Below are 20,201 nucleotides of genomic sequence, written 5' to 3'. Positions count from 1 at the left end.
TCATGCATGCTTGTCCGTTTCTTCACAGTTCAGTTCAGTCGTTCAGTCGTGTCCGACTCATCTGACCCTATGGACCATGTCACGCCACGCTTTCCGGTCTCTCACTATCTTCCTAACATCACATAACTTCATCTGCAGTGCCTCGAGGATGCCATCTAACCATCGCGTTCGCCTTCATTATATGGGCAGGGTCAGTTCAGTTCAGTCGTTCAGTCGTGTCCGACTCTTCTGACCCTATGGACCATGTCACGCCACGCTTTCCGGTCTCTCACTATCTTCCTAACATCACATAACTTCCTCTGCAGTGCCTCGAGGATGCCATCTAACCATCGCGTTCGCCTTCATCGTATGGACAGGGTCAGTTCAGTTCAGTCGTTCAGTCGTGTCCGACTCTTCTGACCCTATGGACCATGTCACGCCACGCTTTCCGGTCTCTCACTATCTTCCTAACATCACATAACTTCATCTGCAGTGCCTCGAGGATGTCATCTAACCATCACGTTCGCCTTCATTATATGGACAGGGTCAGTTCAGTTCAGTCGTTCAGTCGTGTCCGACTCTTCTGACCCTATGGACCATGTCACGCTACGCTTTCCGGTCTCTCACTATCTTCCTAACATCACATAACTTCATCTGCAGTGCCTCGAGGATGCCATCTAACCATCGCGTTCGCCTTCATCGTATGGACAGGGTCAGTTCAGTTCAGTCATTCAGTCGTGTCCGACTCTTCTGACCCTATGGACCATGTCACGCCACGCTTTCCGGTCTCTCACTATCTTCCTAACATCACATAACTTCATCTGCAGTGCCTCGAGGATGCCATCTAACCATCGCGTTCGCCTTCATCGTATGGACAGGGTCAGTTCAGTTCAGTCGTGTCCGACTCTTCGTGACCCTATGGACCATGTCACGCCACGCTTTCCGGTCTCTCACTATCTTCCTAACATCACATAACTTCATCTGTAGTGCCTCGAGGATGCCATCTAACCATCGCGTTCGCCTTCATCGTATGAACAGGGTCAGTTTAGCTCAGTCGTTCAGTCGTGTCCGACTCTTCGTGACCCTATGGACCATGTCACGCCACGCTTTCCGGTCTCTCACTATCTTCCTAACATCACATAACTTCATCTGTAGTGCCTCGAGGATGCCATCTAACCATCGCGTTCGCCTTCATCGTATGAACAGGGTCAGTTTAGCTCAGTCGTTCAGTCGTGTCCGACTCTTCGTGACCCTATGGACCATGTCACGCCACGCTTTCCGGTCTCTCACTATCTTCCTAACATCACATAACTTCATCTGCAGTGCCTCGAGGATGCCATCTAACCAGCTCTCAGCTGAGGTAGCATATGCCTTCTACTGCACCAAACTAGCTTAGATTGTCGTCTGTGTGGTAGCGCTCAAAGCATGTCACCATCGCGGGAGCTGGCCCACTTCTCGCTGCACTCTTCCGCTTCAGACTCACTGTCGGTATAAACATCATCACTATCTTCTTCGCTTGAAGAATAAAATAAAAAGTCTAGATCTTGCACTTGCACTTCACTTGCACTGTCACTTGCACTGTCACTGTCACTTGTGATCACTTGCACTGTCATCATCTGACGGATAATGTTCTCCCGGATGATGCAATACTTGAAATAGCGGGAAAGTGTAGGAAATACTGGACACACCTTGCACCCTCTCGTGCACAAACTATAATTCAGTAGATGAGCAATACACAAGGCTCGAGCAGGTGCAGCGTATACACCGGACATCCTGAGTGAATGGCGCCCAACCAAGATCTGCTGCCCGAACTACCCTGCTTACTCCGTTCACCGGCAGCGCGTAACCTGGACCTGTCCTGGCAAGGCTAGACTCTGCGCCCACTACACATCTGCTCACCACATTCAGACTTACGAAGACTGGACAGCCCCAATGCCAAGGCCAAGCGCAAGCTTATTACCCCTGCTAGCCTTCATGTCGGAGACTGGCGCCATCAACCTCACCTAACCCACCCCCTTCCCCTCTAGGCTTCAGGTCATCCTCATGAATACAGGTTTATGAATGAATGAATGAATGAATGAACAGAACACATTCGGCCATCTATGTTTTAAATAAGAAAGCACCATTTCATGAATTGGGCTCGTCATAAACAAAAAGGCGGCGATTGCTCACGACGAGCAATGCTCGTCATAAGCCCTTAAAGTGTACCCTAGAAAGCGTACAAAATCGTTCAGTTCGTTCTACCCTCAATAACCACCAGCAGACTGCAAGCGTGACTAATATGGAACTAGTCTGAATTTTTCCTCCCTGGGTGTCCGGCATAAATGTTCTCGAATATGTCTTTTTCATAAGATCTTTTCCATAAGATAAGAATTCAAACCGCGCCTATCACACACGCCACATGCGCATAGAGAAACATAATTACGTAAAGAGCGGACACTCGAGCCTTTTCGCGACCGACCAAGTAAGTGTCTGACCACCGGCGAGGCTGCGTAGCTATGTTCGCTTCCATTCCACCTCAAAGGTAGATAGTTTATCATACGTACACCGGCTTGCATTAAAGCGTATGCTTTCCCTGCTATTTCCATATAAACGTCATGCTGCGCCGGTCATGTGCCGCCGGGTACGCCCACCTCTCCGCAGCTTTCCAATGCGTCAGCTCGTTTCGCCGGTAAATTGTTTCCTTTTGTCTGCAGAAATAGTTTTGTTGTTTTTTGAGCTAATAACACTTTTAGCAAGTCGTTTATTGCGCAACGTGAACGTATTTTGCACGTGTAACATAGAATAGGAACCGTGACGCACTTTTAGTGTGCAGTTACGGTATGTTTTTGGGTCGTGCTTTTCTTAACATGTGCAGTCCATCGATTGTGTAATTTTCTAAGACAGCTTTAAGACCGAGAATTTTTCGGTGGCTCAGATGTATCTTAACATAAACTTTTATTCGGCAGTTCAGGAACTGTGTGTTGCGCATGTGGGATCGTTTTGTGAATGGTGTTTATTTCGCTGTCTTTGCACAATGCATGGGCTTTTGCCGCTTCGTATACAAGCACCATTTTTACATGCCGAATTCCCTGTCATCGCTAAAGAATTCTCGTTGGTGTATAAAAAGCGGTGCTGCCTGTTTGTGGCTTGCATTTTGGCGACATCTACTGCTATTAGTCGCTAACAGTGGACTCCATATATCTTTGCCATGCGGGCTAGAGGGCAATTTTGTCGGCGATCATGAGTATATGCATAGCATAGGGTTACTTTTATGTATTCATTGTGATGTGTTTAAATTTCTGAACCGCCTACTTATCAAGGCTAATTTATAGAAATTCCGCGCGGGCTGTGCCTGCATTTTTTTCTCCTTACACGTGTCTAACAGTTCGCAACTCATTTTCTGTTGTTCTCACGTGTGATGTTTTGAGAGCAAAAACGCACAGCCGGTATGCGAAATTTTGTCATCGGAACACTTTTCTGCGTGGATCAACATACCATCATTTTGTTGCCCTTTGTAATATGATGTATTTTATAAGGTGTGTGATCAAGTATTTTTTTTTTTTGTGCCATTCAATATGTAAACAAGAAAATGAACTTTTTTGTTTGGAACCACTGCCTCCTTGCGATTTGCTGATGACATTGCCCTGCTAAGCAACTCGGGGGATGAACTGCAAGTAATGATTGATGACCTAGACAGGAAAAGTAGAAAGGTAGGCTTGAAAATCAATATGCAGAAGACTAAGGTAATGCTCAACAGCCTCGGGAAGGAACCGCAGTTTAAATTAGGTAGCGAAGTACTGGAAGTAGTAGGTGAATATGCCTACTTAGTAACCGCAGATCCGGACCATGAAAAGGAAATAAGAAGAATAAGATTGGGATGGAGCGCATTTGGCAAGCACTCGCAGATTACGACTAGCAGCTTACCGGTATCGCTCAAGAGGAAAGTATACAACAGTTGCATCTTGCCTGTACTCACCTGTAGGGCTAAAACGTGGAGGCTAACCAAGAGAGTTCTACTTAAGTTGAGGACAACCCAGAAGGCTATGGAACGAAAAATGGTAGGGGTAACATTAAGAGATAGGAAGCGTGCAGAGTGGGTCACAGAAATAACTCAAATTACCGACATTCTAGTGGAAATCAAGAAGAAGAAATGGACATGGGCAGGACATGTAGTGCGAAGCGAGGATAATCGATGGTCGCTGAGGGTAACAAACTGGATTCCAAGGGAAGAAAAGCGGAGCGGGAGCGGCAGAAAGTTAGGTGGGCGGATGAGATTAAGAAGTTCGCAGGGGTCAAGTGGATGCAGCTAGCACAGAACCGGGTTAAGTGGAGAAATATGAGAGAGGCCTTCGCCCTGCAGTGGGTATAGTCAGGCTGATGATGATGATGACTGCCTCCTTGTGTGCCACTGAGAAAGGCAGCTCAATAACGGCAAAAAATTACAGTAAGAACAGCTCTGATCGCATTATTCTAACCTGCATGAACTAAGTCAGCCACGCTTATGCTCTGCGAGAACCTTGCCGACATTTCCATTAATGAGGTTGCGATCCGCGACTTTAATATATATATACGTCCGTATGGATGGCATAGTTAAAGCACTTGAGCGCAACTCTAGATGATGCAGTTGAATATTTTAGCATCTGAAGGTAAGTCAGAATTGAAAGCATTTCTATCGAAACCGAATCCAAAACAGAGCAAACCATGTGCCGAAAATGTCCGCTCTGTACGTATGTTTATCTATGACATGCGTCCTTACAAAGTTGCCATACCTCGCCAAGACACAGTGACAAATGCACTTTTATTTCTACCTAAAGCAAGCCGCAACTAGAACCGCTTGTCTGCTGCTCTGGTCACTAGCAGCGCAAACTCCCGCTTGCGTGCAGCTCTTACAAATGTCTTTAATTATTCAGTTTTCTCTTTTTCTTGCTTGTGCTTGTCGTTCAGTCTGCTTTCAACCGTTTATTTTTTTTTTTTTCCGTTCTCTTGATATACACTGACCTATATTGTAGCCAACTGCGAATTTTGCAATATTCTGTGTTTTGATTAAGCGCTATCGTTTCCTTTTCTGTTTCCTTGTTTAAATTCTTGTATACTAAAGTCTGAGTATACTTTTTGTATTTGTGTCCCTCTCCTATACAATAATTTTGTAACCCCTGAGGGTGAAATAAATAAATAAGATGCATCTTCACTCTAATCGTATACTGCCATCATTTTCATTATCACTAACTGCATCCTCATTGTCATCGCTACATCATCCTTACGCTAACAAGGAGCATTACGATCTGTTTCTCACGAGCCTGGCGTGGAGTAGTGGTTTGCGCGCTTGGTTAGGGATTGGAAGTAATAATAATCATTGCCTGTAGGAAAGGAAAGGCGTAGTATTTGTCACACTTTTTCGTGCACACCTGAACCACACCGTAAGGCAAGTGAGAAAGGTGAAAGCGGAATGAAATTGGTGCCATAGTGGAGGGCTGCGGAGGATGGATGCAAAATTTCCGGAAATTTTGAATGCCGGAAAAGCAACGAAATAAAACGTTTTTTTTTTTTTTTTAATATTGGGAAATTTTGAAAATGTAAATTATATACATTAATCAGGATGTAGTGTGGCATTGAAACAAGAAGCCGCTTCATTGTTACTTATTTGTTGCTCATGCATACTTTTACACTTCTACATTGTTATTATCATCAGCCGGATTATACCCACTGCAGAGCGAATGCCTCTCCCATTTACTCCAACTATTCCGGTTCTGTGCTAGCTGCATCCACTTGACCCCTGGGAACTTCTTGACGTCATCCGCCCACCTAACATCCTGCCCCCCCCCCCCCCCCCCCTATATATGTGAAGGAAAGAAGCCAACAGTCGGTGAGGCCAAGGAAAGCATTGGATGTTATCAGGCGACGTCGAAACTAACCCTGGTCCCGAAAACATCGCTGCTGTACTGGCTGCATTAGAGAAATTAACCCCCGGCCAGACAGAACTGATTGCCGAGATACAGGGGTTGAAAACCCAGCTAAGCAAGGCGAATGCAACCATTACAGACCTACAAAAACGTATGACTGAAATAGAAACACACTATCAAACACTTAAACTCTTAAAAACAGATATGAAAATATTGCAAGCAAACACGATAACCATGAATAATAAGGTACACGAACTGGAAGCACATCTAGACGACGCAGAAAATAGATCTCGCCGAAATAATCTTATTTTTTATGGCATTCCCGACAATAGCACTGAATCGTGGGCTGAGTCCGAAAAAATAGTTATTGATATCTGTGAAAGTAATCTATGTATACGGGTGGAACCTACCGACATAGAAAGAGCCCATCGTCTTGGAAATTACTCAGCCGATCGAACTCGTCCTGTAATCGTAAAATTCTTATCATACAAGACAAAAAACGCCCTTCTATCTGATGGCCGGAAATTAAAAAACACCAATTACAGCATTGGTGAAGACTTTTCCTGCCCCGTTCGACACGCACGAAAGCAATTGCTAACATTTGCCAAAGCACACTCTGACAAGTACTCTTTACGCTTTAAAACATTGCATATCGGCTCTAAACGCTACACTTTCGATGCATCGTCTGATACTGATAAAGAAGTCGCATAACCGTTCCCTAATCACCAACCATCAACAAAACATCGACCCAACACGCCCCGCAATGTTCTTTCGTTTTCCGTAATAGTATTCACTAACATCCGGAGCTTCCTTCCTAAACGTGAACTCGTATCAAACATCATCTCGTCATCCAGGAGCAACATACTTATATTAACTGAAACTTGGCTGAAAAGTAATATAACGGATGCTGAAGTACTAACTGATTTGCCTGATTTCAATGTATATAGAAATGATCGGAAATATTTACGGGGTTGTGGTGTCCTTGTTGCAATTCATAGGGATATATCATGCTCTGTTGTTGACGTCACTCCTGACATCGAATCATTATGGCTCATTTGTCGCACTCCCCCCGTAACAGTACTTCTCGGCGTTTGCTACGGACCTCCGCAGACAAATCCTGACTTTCCACGTCATCTCAATAATACCATTCATAAACTTCTTCCCACATATTCAAATGCTTACATCCTTCTTTTTGGTGATTTTAACTACCCTGACATTGACTGGCAGAACTTAACTAGCTCCGCAATAACATGTCACGCAGAGGAAAAGAACTTTATCGAAATGTGTCTAAATTTTAACCTTACGCAGTTAGTGTCGCAGCCAACCCGTGTGACACGAGAATCGGCAAACACACTCGATTTGATATTAACCAATAGCCCCGAAAAACTAACATCTATCAGTTATCTTCCGGAAATCAGTGATCACAAAGTCATACATGCTCGATTTTCATTTCGCTCTACTACAAAACAGACATCTGAAAAAACAATACGTCTATACGATAAAGGCAACCATAACGCAATAACTGAAAATCTTAACATCTTCTTTCCTGAATATGAAGCTGCATTTCACACTCGCTCAATTCATGAAAACTAGTTGATTTTCAAGAACAAACTAAACAATCTCACTGATACGTTTGTCCCAACCATTACGTTTCACACTAACCGCAATAAACTCTGGTTTACCCGTCCTTTAAAACGCCCAGAAAACAAAGAAACGATTTTTTTGCTCCGCCAAACGCATCGACACACCCGCCGCATGAAAAAAATACTACGAAATTGAAAAATTATACTTACATTCCGTTCGCAATGCCAAGCACTCATTTTATCACCACGAATTACCAAACCTACTAATAAGCAACCCGAAGCAATTTTGGCAGGTCTTATCTCCTACTCACCGTTCCCGTATACGCTAACTAATGACTTCCATGAACCTGTTACTGATAACGACTGCGCAGATATTTTTAACCATGCATTCACATCTGTATTCACCACCGAGTTTGACGCGCCTCCACACTTATCCTTTCACTTGGAATCATTCATGCCGGCTATCACCTTTAGCGTAGAAGGCATCTCATCCATAATTATTAATATGAAACTTTCGTCCGCAGCTGGTACGGACCTAATTAATTCAAAACTTTTGAAGAATGTGAACACTACTTGTACCGCCTATTTATGTCTCCTTTTTTCACAGTCACTCTCTTCAAGAATCATTCCAGCTGACTCGAAACAGGAAAAGGTCATTCCAGTCTAGAAATCTGGTAACAGAGACTTACCTTTGAATTACCGCCCCATTTCCTTAACTAGCGTACCATGTAAAATAACGGAACGCGTCGTATACTCACAAATCATCAATTTCCTTGACTCAAACGAATTTTTCCATCCTTCGCAACACGGATTTCGCAAGGGCCTCTCATGCGAAACCCAACTAGCACTCTTTCTTCATGACTTACATACTAATCTCGATCGTAACATGCAGACCGATGCCATTTTTCTAGATTTTGCGAAAGCCTTTGACAAGGTCCCTCACCGCCGTTTATTACTATAACTTTCGCAGCTCAACCTACAACTCAATATTTTAAAATGGATTGAAGAATTTCTAACTAATCGTTCGCAGTCAATGTTAACGGCCACCTGTCTAATTCCGCGGCAGTAACATCCGGCGTCCCTCAAGGCTCTGTTCTTGGTCCCCTTGTATTCCTAATATATATTAACGACTTGCCCATGAATGTTTCCTGCAATATTAGAATGTTCGCGGATGACTGTGCCATTTACTATACCATTAACAATCGTGATGATCAACACACCCTTCAGGCAGCTCTTTGCAGTGTAATTAACTGGTGCAATAATTGGTTGATGTCCCTTAATCCTACTAAATGCAAATTAATGTCATTTTCTCGTCGTCGTAACCATTATCGTTTTTATTACTCGGTTTCTAATACACCAATTGAGTTAACAGAATCGTACAAATATCTGGGAATCACCATCTCTCCTGGTCTGTCACGACGCGCTCATATCAGTAACATCATTTCAGCAGCAAATAAAACATTAGGTTTCCTTCAGCGTCATCTTCGTCTTGCCCCACCTCAGGTAAAGCTGCTCGCATACAAATCACTGGTAAGACCGAAGACCGAAATTAGAATATGCATCTGTCATCTGGAACCCACATCAAGCATACCTAATCACTGCATTGGAATCTGTTCAAAATCGTGCCGTCCGGTTCATTCATTCCTCACACTCATACGACACCAGTGTTTCAACTTTGAAGGTGAAATCCGTATTGCCACTCCTCTCATTTCGTCGCCGCATCGCTAGCTTCGCTCTCTTTCACAAGTTTTTTTACTGTTCTCTTAATCAAGCACCGTACATCGCAGCCGCAGCACGCATATCTCACCGCACCAGTCACCCACTGCAAGTTGCTCGCTCACCATCGCACACTACTACTTTTTCTGCTTCGCTCTTTTCTCGAACAGCTTCAGATTGGAACGGCCTTCCCCATGAAATCGTCGTTATCGCTTCGCCATCTGTTTTTCAAGCGCGTGTAACAGATCATCTTCAATGTTAAATAATCATTGCTGTTTTTTACATTATCAAGTGTATGCCATTGTCGTCATCGCTCGCCATCTGTTTTTAGGTGCGTATCATCTTCAATGTTAAATAATCATTACTATTTGTTGCATTTTCAAGTGTATTCCCACCCCTTATGTAACACCCCCTGAAAAAGGGGCGGGGCCTTTAAGGAATAAAACTGAAATGAACTGAACTGATTGCACTTAAGGGTTTTTTTTTAGTTTTAATTTTTGCTTCGGTAATCACATAAATTAGTAATGTAATCTGTTTAGGGGAAAGATAATTAAACACAAAGTAGAAGGAAAAACAACGTGCCGATGGTGGGAACCGAACCCACGACCTCCGAATATCGCGTCCCGTGCTCTTCCAACTGAGCTAAATCGGCCGCTGTCCCACTTGCTACACGCACACACACACACGCGCGCATATATACATATAGTGTGAGAACTGTGTGGCGCTCTATCCTCCACACGGCTGAACGTGCTGCTTCATCTTCATCCTGCTCCCTCTTGTAGATACCCATCGTCATCGCGGAGTGTGGTTGGCTGCAGTGTGCAACCAAGGCTTCAGGTCTGCGATAAAACCTGATTCCCCAAGTCCGACCTTCGCGTTGCCTTACAATATATATATATAGTAAGTGGACAACAGAAGCCTTAAAGCATTTTCATTATTTCACGGTGAAAATATGATGCCGGCCCTTTATGAAGAAAATCCCAGTTCCCACAAAACATATTGCAAAGTTATGAAACCACATTCCAAAGGCAATGTATTTTTACAACACCGGGATACGTGCGCTTGGGTGTCGTCGCTAGCCACCGGACCGCATGGCAGCATGACTAACAGAGTCAAGACATTCCCGTGTAGGCAGGTCATTCGTTCACATTTGGCATGTACTTTGAAGAGCACTGTGACAAAATATAATTCTCTTCCTTTCATCGCAAGTGCAGGCATCCAGACAAGTGAGACAGATACTGCGCGTTCCTTTACGCAAACAATTGGCTGTGGCTTAGCTCGGCTATACCAGCATATACGTAGTGAAAGCCAAGGCATAGCTTGGTTAGCCTTGGTTAATCTTGGTTGCACTTCCACGTTGGTGCGGTTGCCTGGCTAGGTCTCTTCGACTCGTCGTCTTCGCCTGTTTTCATTCCAACGCGAAGTCTGGCTTGTTTAAACCTTTCCGACTCTCTTTGCGTGGCTCCAAATAGGGCGGCACCGACGAACCAACCACTTTTTATACAGCGCCGCTACGTGCGCCAGCTGCTATCTTCCCTCCTCCTACCTCCCCGGCTGCACGCCAAACGGCGCGGCGCACGGCTTCTCCTCTCAAGCGTCTCCGCTGTACTCTTCGCCTCCTTACGCTTATTCTCTCTTTACTGCTGTTATGCGCTCTGGTGTCATGCGCAGCGCGCCTGTTCCTCCTCTCCGATTTCCGCGCATGAACACTGGTGGTCTGTCTTACACACAGCGAAATGCTTTTGTCGTATACACGCTAGATGGCGAGGAAGTGGTTACTAGGCAGCGGCGGTGAGAGCAGTGCAACCACGGTGGAAACTTAGACCTAAATTCACTCTCAGGAATTAAAGACTTAATTAATGAATATTGGAACAAAGGTGAACTTCCCCAGATGTGGAAATACGCGAAGGTTGTCTTTATTCCTAAACCCAAAAAGAAACTAAGCATAGAAAATAAGGCTCATCTCTCTTACGTCGTGCTAAGGTAAACTTATGGAACATATTATTCTAAACAGGCTGCAGAACTACGCAGAAGAGGATGGCCTACTTCCCAGCTCAATAATTGGCTTCAGAAGTCAACTCTCTACCTAGGACTTAATTCTTCAGTAGCTTGCAGAATAGATCCCCCTACGAAAACCGGAACCAAAGCCACTCTTGCCTTGAGTCTGGAAAAAGCTTCCGGCAATGTCTCTCCGGCAATGTCCCCTATGGGGCTGAAACGTGGAGGCTAACCAAGAGAGTTCTACTTAAGTTGAGGACAACCCAGAGGGCTATGGAACGAAAAATGGTAGGGGTAACATTAAGAGATAGGAAGCGTGCAGAGTGGGTCAGAGAAATAACTCAAGTTACCGACATTCTAGTGGAAAATGGGAGAGGCCTTCGCCTTGCAGTGGGTATAGTCAGGTTGATGATGATGAATGTCTCTCACAAAGCCAATCTCCAAACACTCTCCAACATCAACGCGGGGAATAAAACCATTAATTACATTCGTTCCTTTTTCTCGAGAAGGACTGCGGAGCTAAGATCGGACAAATAGCATTAGGAGACAGAGGAAGCCCGCAAGGATCAGCCCTCTCCCCCTTCTTATTCAATCTAGCACTAATAGGTCTACCTCCCAAACTTGAAGAAATCAAAGATCCTCAGCACTCTCTATATTCTGACGATGTCCCCTAATGGGTAACAAAAGGTTCAGACGCTCGCATAGAGAACACGCATCAAGAAGCAATGAATGTAGTCCAGTCATACGCTAACCAGATTGGACTGAAATGCTCACAACCGAAATCTGAACTACTAGCAGTGAGAAGGAAAACGCAAGACAAAGGAGACATAAAAGTCTTCCTGCACGGACTACCCATACCTACAGTCGATACTATTCGAGTACTCGCTCTCTACATCCAGAGCAACAGGAAGAGCAATGTTACTATCAACAGGCTGGAAATAACTGTGCAACAAATCACTAGACTGATACACAGAGTAATGGATAGAAAGACAGGGGTGAAAGAGGCTGACATTTGTCATCTTATCCATGCCTTTGTACTAAGTCGATTCGCATACTCAGTCCCTTATCTCCGCCTCATTCAATCCGACAAGGAAAAATTAGACATACTCATTAGAAGCACCTACAAGTCTAGGTTAGGTCTACCCAGACACACTTCAACCGAATTACTTCTCTCACTTGGGATACACAACACTGTAGAGGAGCTGATCACAGCACATAAGACAGCACAGCTACAAATACTAATGAACTCTTAAGCAGGCAGACAAATTCTCAACCGCATAAGAATTAATGCCGAACCACTAGCCAACCACCCAGGCCCACTACCAAGAGGAGTGCGCTACAAAATTATCACCAAACCTTTGCCCAAAAACATGCATCCCTCCTTCCATGAAGGCAGGAGGAAAGCTAGAGCTAGGGCCCTAGACAGAAAATACATAAATCATGATAGGGCGGTGTACACCGATGCCTCGGACTAAAATATGGCTGAAAGTGCCTTTGCCATCTGTGTAATTAAGCAGTCCAGTAACGTCAGTAAATGCGTATCAGCCGTTTCGGTCAACATCCGCTATTCGGACTAAGCGGAAGAAGCCGCAATCGCTTTAGCCATCGCTGCAACAGATGCGGACATAACTGCCAGCGGTTCAAAAACTGTCATACGAAACTTCTCGCGTACCAGATTATCAACTACTGCCAGAAACATCCTTGTGGATATCAGACTGGACAGAGAGATAGAAATCGTATGGACACCAGCCCACTCAGGGAACCGAGGCAATGAGGCTGCTCATCAACACGCTCGATGTTTTGTCGGCCGAGCGGTAAGATCTAATGCCGAGGACCTCGAAATGGAAGGATTGCTCACATGCAGCGACCTTACACAACACTTCAAACTCTATACGAGAGTATATATCCACCACCACACAAATCTTTAACAAGACAACAAGAAATTGTCTTTCGGAAACTACAAACGAACTCCTTCTCCAACAATGCGCTTTACGCACACATATTTCCGGGCAGCATAAGCTCATCCTGCACTAGGTACGGAGTAAAAGCCGACCTTAATCACATCTCATGGGATTGCTCAGAGGACCCGTCTCCCGATTAAGGCTCTCATAGAAGCTCCCTCACTTGAATCCTGAGAGTAAGGGCTGCGCAACGCGAACTCCGATATACAATTGGGCGCCGTAAACCGCGCTGAAGAAGTCGCCGCAAATCACCAGCTTACGGCCATTCGGCTCTTCCACTAAGACTCAGTAACCCTACTTCCGCCAATAAAGTTTCTCTCTCTCTCTTCGGTGCCAAGGCGAAATCGCTGCATCGCGGCAAATGTAGCTTTTGCTACAAAACCGAACCAGGCTGCATTTCGATGCCACGCCTCGGTGGCGCAGTAGCTAAGACGCCCGGCGGCTGTTCCGGAGTACCCTGGCTCGAACCTGACTCCCTGCGGCTGCATTTCGATGGAGGCGAAACGGAGTGGCCTCCGTGTGCTGTGCGATGCCGGTGCCGGTTAACGGGTTCACCAGGCGGTCTAAATTTCTCCGCAGCAACCCACTACGGCTGTCTTACTTTCTGTTCTCACTCCCACCTTTCTCCCTTTCGTTACAACCGGATAAAAAAAAATTGCTGCAGGTTTAAGCATGGCTTTCATCTTTCATCTTTATTTTCACTGTGAGGTACATGTGCATGGATTATCAGTATTACAGAAGGAGGTCCCGAAGTATAAACTGTCCGGGGGACCTCCTATGACAGAATGGATAAGATTAGCAGGTAACATACTAGGCAGTGAAGAAAAGAATATACAGGCGTGCAGAGAAAAACTATAATACAATACTAACGAGAAACAGTGCAAATAAATTCTAAATAAACAGGAACTTCAAACAAAAAATGCACGAATTGCAGAAATTAGCGCATTATTAGTACAAGAATAAATAAAATGTAAACACGGAAACTATGATCCAGACAAACATCTTTAGTCGGTGGAACAAAACAAGGTAGAAAACAAATAGGTGTTTAATGAACGATGAAATGAATGAATAGTACGCTGTGCTTTAATTTCAGGAGGCAGTGAATTCCAAACAGATATGCCTGAGAAGTATGCAGTTTGTTTCCCATAATTGGTCCTGATTTTCGGTAGTAGTAGATAATGATGTTCAGCAAATCTGGTGTTATTTTTGTTAAAAAGCTTGGATGACTCAAAACCCCTAAGGACGACATGTTTATTACGCGTTTTAAAGATGATTGATGCCAACCTAAAATTAAGCTGTAGCGACAATGGCAGTATGTTAAGTGTGCGATAATAATTGAAAACGGATGCACGGTAAGGGCTGAAGGTAAGTATGCGGAGGGCTTGATTTTGAAGGTGGCGAACACATGAAAGGTGAGTGTTGTATGTGTTACCCCATGATGATATGCAATACGAAAGGTGACTATGTATGAAGGAGAAATACATTATGCGAAGTGTAGGTAGGTCAAAGTAATGTCGGGCTTTAATTATTACGCAAATACCGAAGGCTGCCTTAGATTTAATGAATTTGGTATGCTGATGAAACTTTAGTTCATTATCTAGGACGACACCAAGAAATGTAGTAGATTCTGACGGGTAAATTGTGTCCGTGACTAAATGTACCTGAAGAGCAGGAATTGCCTCTTTATTGCGTGAGTGAAAAATCATAAAGGTGGTCTTTTTTGGATTAATTAGTAGATGGTTATTTTGGCACTTGAACCTAGTAACACGAGTGAAAGGAAGTCATTGTGCTTGTGTTCACTTCAACGTTCCAGCATGAAGCACTGCAGCGTCTCTCATAGCCCGAGTCGTTTTGGGACGTTAAACCAAACAGGAGGAAGAGGCTAAAACATTTATTTTATTCGGTTAGGGGGAGGGGGTGTGGTGGGGGGGGGGGGGGGGGGGCTCAGTCTAGGGTCGCAGTAACAGCGCGTCGAGCCAGTCATTACTGGCGCTCCGTGCAGGGGTCCTGCAGGGCGGTCTCCCAATCTTCTATGCAGGGGGTGAGGAAGTGGACAAAGAGAAGGGGTAACCTGACATGCCCAAACCATATGGTATAGCGTTGCCCGCTCACCGCATGGGGCAGTTAGGGGAATAAAAAGATACCAGAGGTTTAGGAAAGAGGGTGTAAGAAAGATATTAGTTTGTAGGTGGTGCTATACGTTGCTGCTTCTTGGGTAGACAGGGTCTGGTAGCGGTGGTAGTGTACGGCGAAACAACCTGTATTGTCCAGGCAGTTCTGTGTAAGTAAAAATCGGGAAGGCGTACCTGTGATCCGGGAGAGGGGGGCTCGGGGACCCCACAAATCAAAACAAATCATAAATGTATTCTTAGGAATGGATGATGATGGTTGGTTCACAGGAAGGGAAAGGCGCAGTATCTGTCACACTTGTTCTGTGGACACCTGAACCCTGCCGTAAAGGAAGGGAGGAAGGTGGGAGTAAAAGTGGAAAGAGAGAAAGGGGAGCCGTAGTGAAGGGCTACGGAGTAATTTCAACCATCTGGGGATCTTTAACGTGCATTGACATCGCGCAGTACACGGAAGCCACTTCGTTTCGCCTCCATCGAAACGCAGCCGCCGAGGTCGGGTTCGAGCCCGGGAACTCCGGCACAGTAGTCGGGCGTCTTACCACTGCGCCACCCCGGCGGGGCCTAAGGAATGGAAAGGCATATCATCTCAATTGTCGGTGGACACCTGACTGGCTACGCGGCGAGCATGTTTCAAGGTCATGTTTAACTAAAAGTGCACTCTCTCTCACACACTTCTTGGTGAATACTTGTGTTTGTCCAGGAGGGAGGAGGTGGTGAGGGTGGCTGTTTCTGGCTCTACGGGATTGGGACTGATAGGTCAATGCCGCTTGCGGTAGGTGCTAGCCTGCCCCCAAATTTTTATCTGTTATAGGCCGGCATTGCACCCGCCACCGTTTAGGTGGTGGACGACGGCTGTTGCGGCGCGCGTCTTTCTCTCCCTCTTTTTTTCTTTCTTCTCTGCATTCTCTCTTTCGTCCGCAAGAAGCACCGGAGGTGGCTCAGCTACAGAGCCAATAGATGGCCCGTGCATTTTCTTTTCTTTCTTCCTACAGTCGCAACAAGTGCATTTTCTTTTCTTTCTTCCTACAGTCGCAACAACAACGACATCACACAGCAGCCCCGCCGGGGTGGTGCAGTGGTGACGCCCGACTACTGTGCCGGAGTACCCGGGTTCGAACCCGACCTCGGCGGCTGCGTTTCGATGGAGGCGAAACGAAGAGGCGTCCGTGTGCTGTGCGATGTCAGCGCACGTTAAAGATCCCCAGGTGGTCGAAATTACTCCGTAGCCCTCCACTACGGCTTCTCTTCCTCTCTTTCCACTTTCACTCCCATCTTCCTCCCTTCCCTTACGGCGCGGTTGCGGTGTCCACAGAAAACAAGTGAGACAGTTACCGCGCCTTTCCCTTCCTATAAATAAACAAATCAAATCAGACAGCACACTTGCGCCATTTCGTTTCACATCCATCGAAACGCAGCCGCCGGCAGTCGGGATCGAAGCCAGGTGCTCCTGCACAGCAGTCGGGCGTCTTACCACTGCACCCCATCGTGACGATCTACAATTTTATGAAACAAAATGTCGGCGGCTTGTTAAATTTATCGGTCGCTGTCTGTACAGCGTGACTGGCCCACCAAATCTGGCACGCACTCGCGTCACTTCTATTTGAGTTTACCCCACCCTAATAAAACTTCGTATGGAGGCTCCTAGACTCCCAAGAGATCCCCGCCGACTTTCTCTAAAGATGTGCAACTGACCTTCGGATTGGTTTCCCTCTTTGGGTGTAATAAAGTTCTATTCACCATCATCATTAGACTACCATCTCCATTTTTCCTTTCCACAGTACCTGGTACGGGCGCGGCGTAGATGACTAGATATTGGTGGCTCTATAGAGGTCAAATTGCAGACCCAGATGTCATACGCTGACAGTCGCCGGAAGGAGATTGTGGTAAGAGGAGACAACGCTGTAAAGATGTGGCGACTTGTGATGTTCGCGGGAAGATGCGTCCCAGCATGCTTCGATTTTTCTATGTTGTTCAGCCAGCTAGGAGGATGAAGCAAAAAAAAATTGTGCGCAAATGGAACAACGCCTCATAATAACTTTGGCTAGTAATTTGTTTTCCAAAACAGGACAAAATTCTGTGGAATTTCCTTTCATAAACCGGCCTAGCTTTGCACGTTTTGTTGAAACTAGTCGCAGTATGTAACTCGGTTTGCTGGTTACGTTAGCAGTGCGCCCAGCTGAATATTCCGCCTCCCGTTAAAGCTTATTTTTCCTATAGCTTTTCACTGAGTCGTGGTGCGGGCGTAGTGGTTGTTTGCAGACCATTACTGCATGGCAGTTTTCGTTTGTTCGACACGGAAGGCCGAGTGATTGCCTTTGATTTTTTTCGGGGTGGAAAAAAATTTCGTGCACTGAACATTTATGCTCCAGCGACGCGGCCGAATTTGAAACGTTTCTTCACCGAGCTGGCCCCTTTCATTTTAGAAAACCATCCGTTTTTGGTACTAGGCGATTTCAACTGCGTTCTGGATGCCCGGCGCGACATACGAGGACCTGGACAGGATGGGTCTATAGCCTCCTGAGACCCGGCTATGGGGATTTGTCCAATATATTGGACACTAAGTAATCAGACAGTACTCCTATGCCAAGGCATTCATCCTCATAAAACCCTGCAGTCCAATATATTGGACACCTGCTAGCGCCATCTATGCAACATAGATGAAAACGCATTGTTCAAATTCCCGCCAAAACTTTTCAAAAGGGCGACATTCAGCGGCGCGGCGTTTGATGGCTCCTGTCGGCGAAGTAAGTCCTTTTTCTCGTATTTCTACCTGCTTTCAAAGCATATCTTTGATTTTATATTAAAGGTAATACAACAACGAATGTGCAGAATAAGAAATTTAAACTGTTCAAGCGCTTACTTTTATTCATGCGTCCTTTGATTTCGCGTGTCCACTGTGTTGGACGCTGGGACTCAACCCGGTCATTTTGACCGCGCTTTTGCCACGGCCTTGTTATGAATAGCAGACGAGTATTGTTGCTATTTAGCGGCTTGCGGACAAAATCGCCTCTATTTGTTGTGTAGCAGACCGGCCTCGCATGTCTGATGAGACAGCTGGCGCAAGTTTATAATTTTATAATTTATAATTTTAATTAAAAATTAAAATTTATAAATTATAGCATCATAAATTATAAATTTAAAATTTTATAATTTTGTAATATAAAACAGTGTTCTTTTGCACCAAATGCCCGCTCTTCTTCTGCAATACAAAGGACAGAAGATGTTTTGAAATTGCCCACAGAAAGTGAAGAAGCAAGCGAGTTTTTTTTTTTTTTTTTTTTTTTTTTTAGCAGACGAAGGCTCGCTTTTACGTTCTTTTTCATCATTTTACCTTAGAAGTTAATAAAAAAAAATAGCACACGAGTTTGAGAGCATTATTTGCGGCATGTAAATACATGCGCGTTTGGTGAAAAAAGAACGGGTAGAATCCCAGTGTCCAATATATTGGACATCGCACTGAGCCGATACTATCAGTTCTATTCAAAAAACGTTTAACACTTTTCACCTTCATAACCATACTGACTTATTCTGAAAGTTAAAGAAAAATCTGTGCACCCAATGCATTCCGGGTCTCAGGAGGATAGCACACGCGGCCGAATTAGCACGATTCGTCCGCGAATATCGATTGAGTGACGCTTGGGTGCACATGAAAGGCGACACTTTTGGTGGCACATGACGACAACGAACACAGACCAGGCTAGACCGCGTGTATCTTCCACCTGAACTAGTCCCCCGTCTTGTACAATGCAATGTCCTAACATTCTCCCCTGACGCTGGCCACATCTCGGACCACCAGCCGTTTTCCATTATCCTGCATCTATAAGGGAAGCCCGGGGATCGTGGAGATCTCTGGAGGCTAGACGTAGCTTCTTTGCGTGATCCCGCAGCATTAGCTGAAATCAAGGCAGCAATAGAGGAATCGCTTACTCTGCGGAAGCAAGACTTTGACAAATTGGACGATTTAAAACAAAGCTGGAGGTCCGCATGCATAAGAGCAAGCAGAAAGAGGAAGAAAGCAGAGACGGAGCAGATCTGTGAAAGTTTGCGACGCATTTGCATAGTGCGAACGGGAGGTTCGAAGTCTCAACTTTTCCAGGAATACCTCGAATGCCAGCGCGACCGATATAGCCGCCTTTTGTGCAGAAGCTCACAGACGTCGGCAAAGGCATGGGCAACAAATCGACCAGTCTCTGATCCAGAGGTGCTGCGTTTGGCACGCACGTCAAGTTCCGCTCGCAGTAGTTCGTCGTTTATAGAAAAAGTATTAGTTGAAGATGGGAGCGAGAGCGGACTGCGTCGTGACATCGAAAGGATGTTCTATAACTGGTTTAGTGATGCTTTTATGTCGGAATGCACGCAAACTGCCGAAACGCTCAAGAATGAAATCAATAATTTTTGTTGTAGTCTTCCACAATTGGATGATGCAGAAGGAAAACATCTAACCGCCTCCACTGACAAGCAAGAACTGTTTCTCGTCCTGAAGACTATGAACAGCGGAGCAGCTCCCGGAACGGACGGGCTACCCGTCGAATTTTACCGAGCCTGCTGGTCAAAAGTCAGCGACGCTTTAGTAGCCCTACTAAATGCAGTGCTGGAATGCAAAGGGATACCTAGATCGTTTTCAAGAGGGCGTGTAACCCTCCTACCTAAACCCAGCGCAGATCCTGCAAAACCAGCATCATGGAGACCAATAACTCTTTTGAATGCAGATTACAAAATATTTGCAGCCCTACTCGTCCAGCGTCTTAAAGGACTATTAAGTAAAATAGTTAGTCCTCTCCAGACCTGTTCCATTCCTGGAAGGAGCATATTTTCCTCTCTCAACCTTACTCGAGACATAATACAATACACGAAAGCGCGGGCAGCACCAGGTCTTCTGGTTGCTTTAGATCAGGCGAAAGCTTTTGACCGCCTCGAACATCAATACCTTTTCGAAGTTTTGCGTTGTTATAA

The 20,201-nt window shown here is 45.3% G+C and overlaps 1 protein-coding gene across 1 annotated transcript; it reads left to right on the top strand.

Moving 5' to 3' along the window:
- The first annotated feature begins 5,846 nt into the window (after positions 1–5,846).
- On the top strand, positions 5,847–6,572 carry LOC146200108 (uncharacterized). Its single transcript, XM_084592870.1, has one exon. The coding sequence runs from the start codon at positions 5,847–5,849 to the stop codon at positions 6,570–6,572; it is 726 nt and encodes a 241-aa protein (XP_084448996.1).
- Positions 6,573–20,201: the final 13,629 nt, after the last annotated feature.

The sequence above is a fragment of the Amblyomma maculatum genome, chromosome 2 (assembly GCF_055883805.1).
Source record: "Amblyomma maculatum isolate TAMU_Amacu chromosome 2, ASM5588380v1, whole genome shotgun sequence".
NCBI lineage: Eukaryota > Metazoa > Arthropoda > Arachnida > Ixodida > Ixodidae > Amblyomma > Amblyomma maculatum.
Note: the sequence above shows the minus strand (reverse complement) of the source record. Positions and strands in the feature narration are given on the sequence as shown.

What these genes read in the sequence shown, in the direction of transcription:
- LOC146200108 (XM_084592870.1), top strand. Translation starts at nt 5,847, where the DNA reads ATGTTATCAGGCGACGTCGAAACTAACCCTGGTCCCGAAAACATCGCT.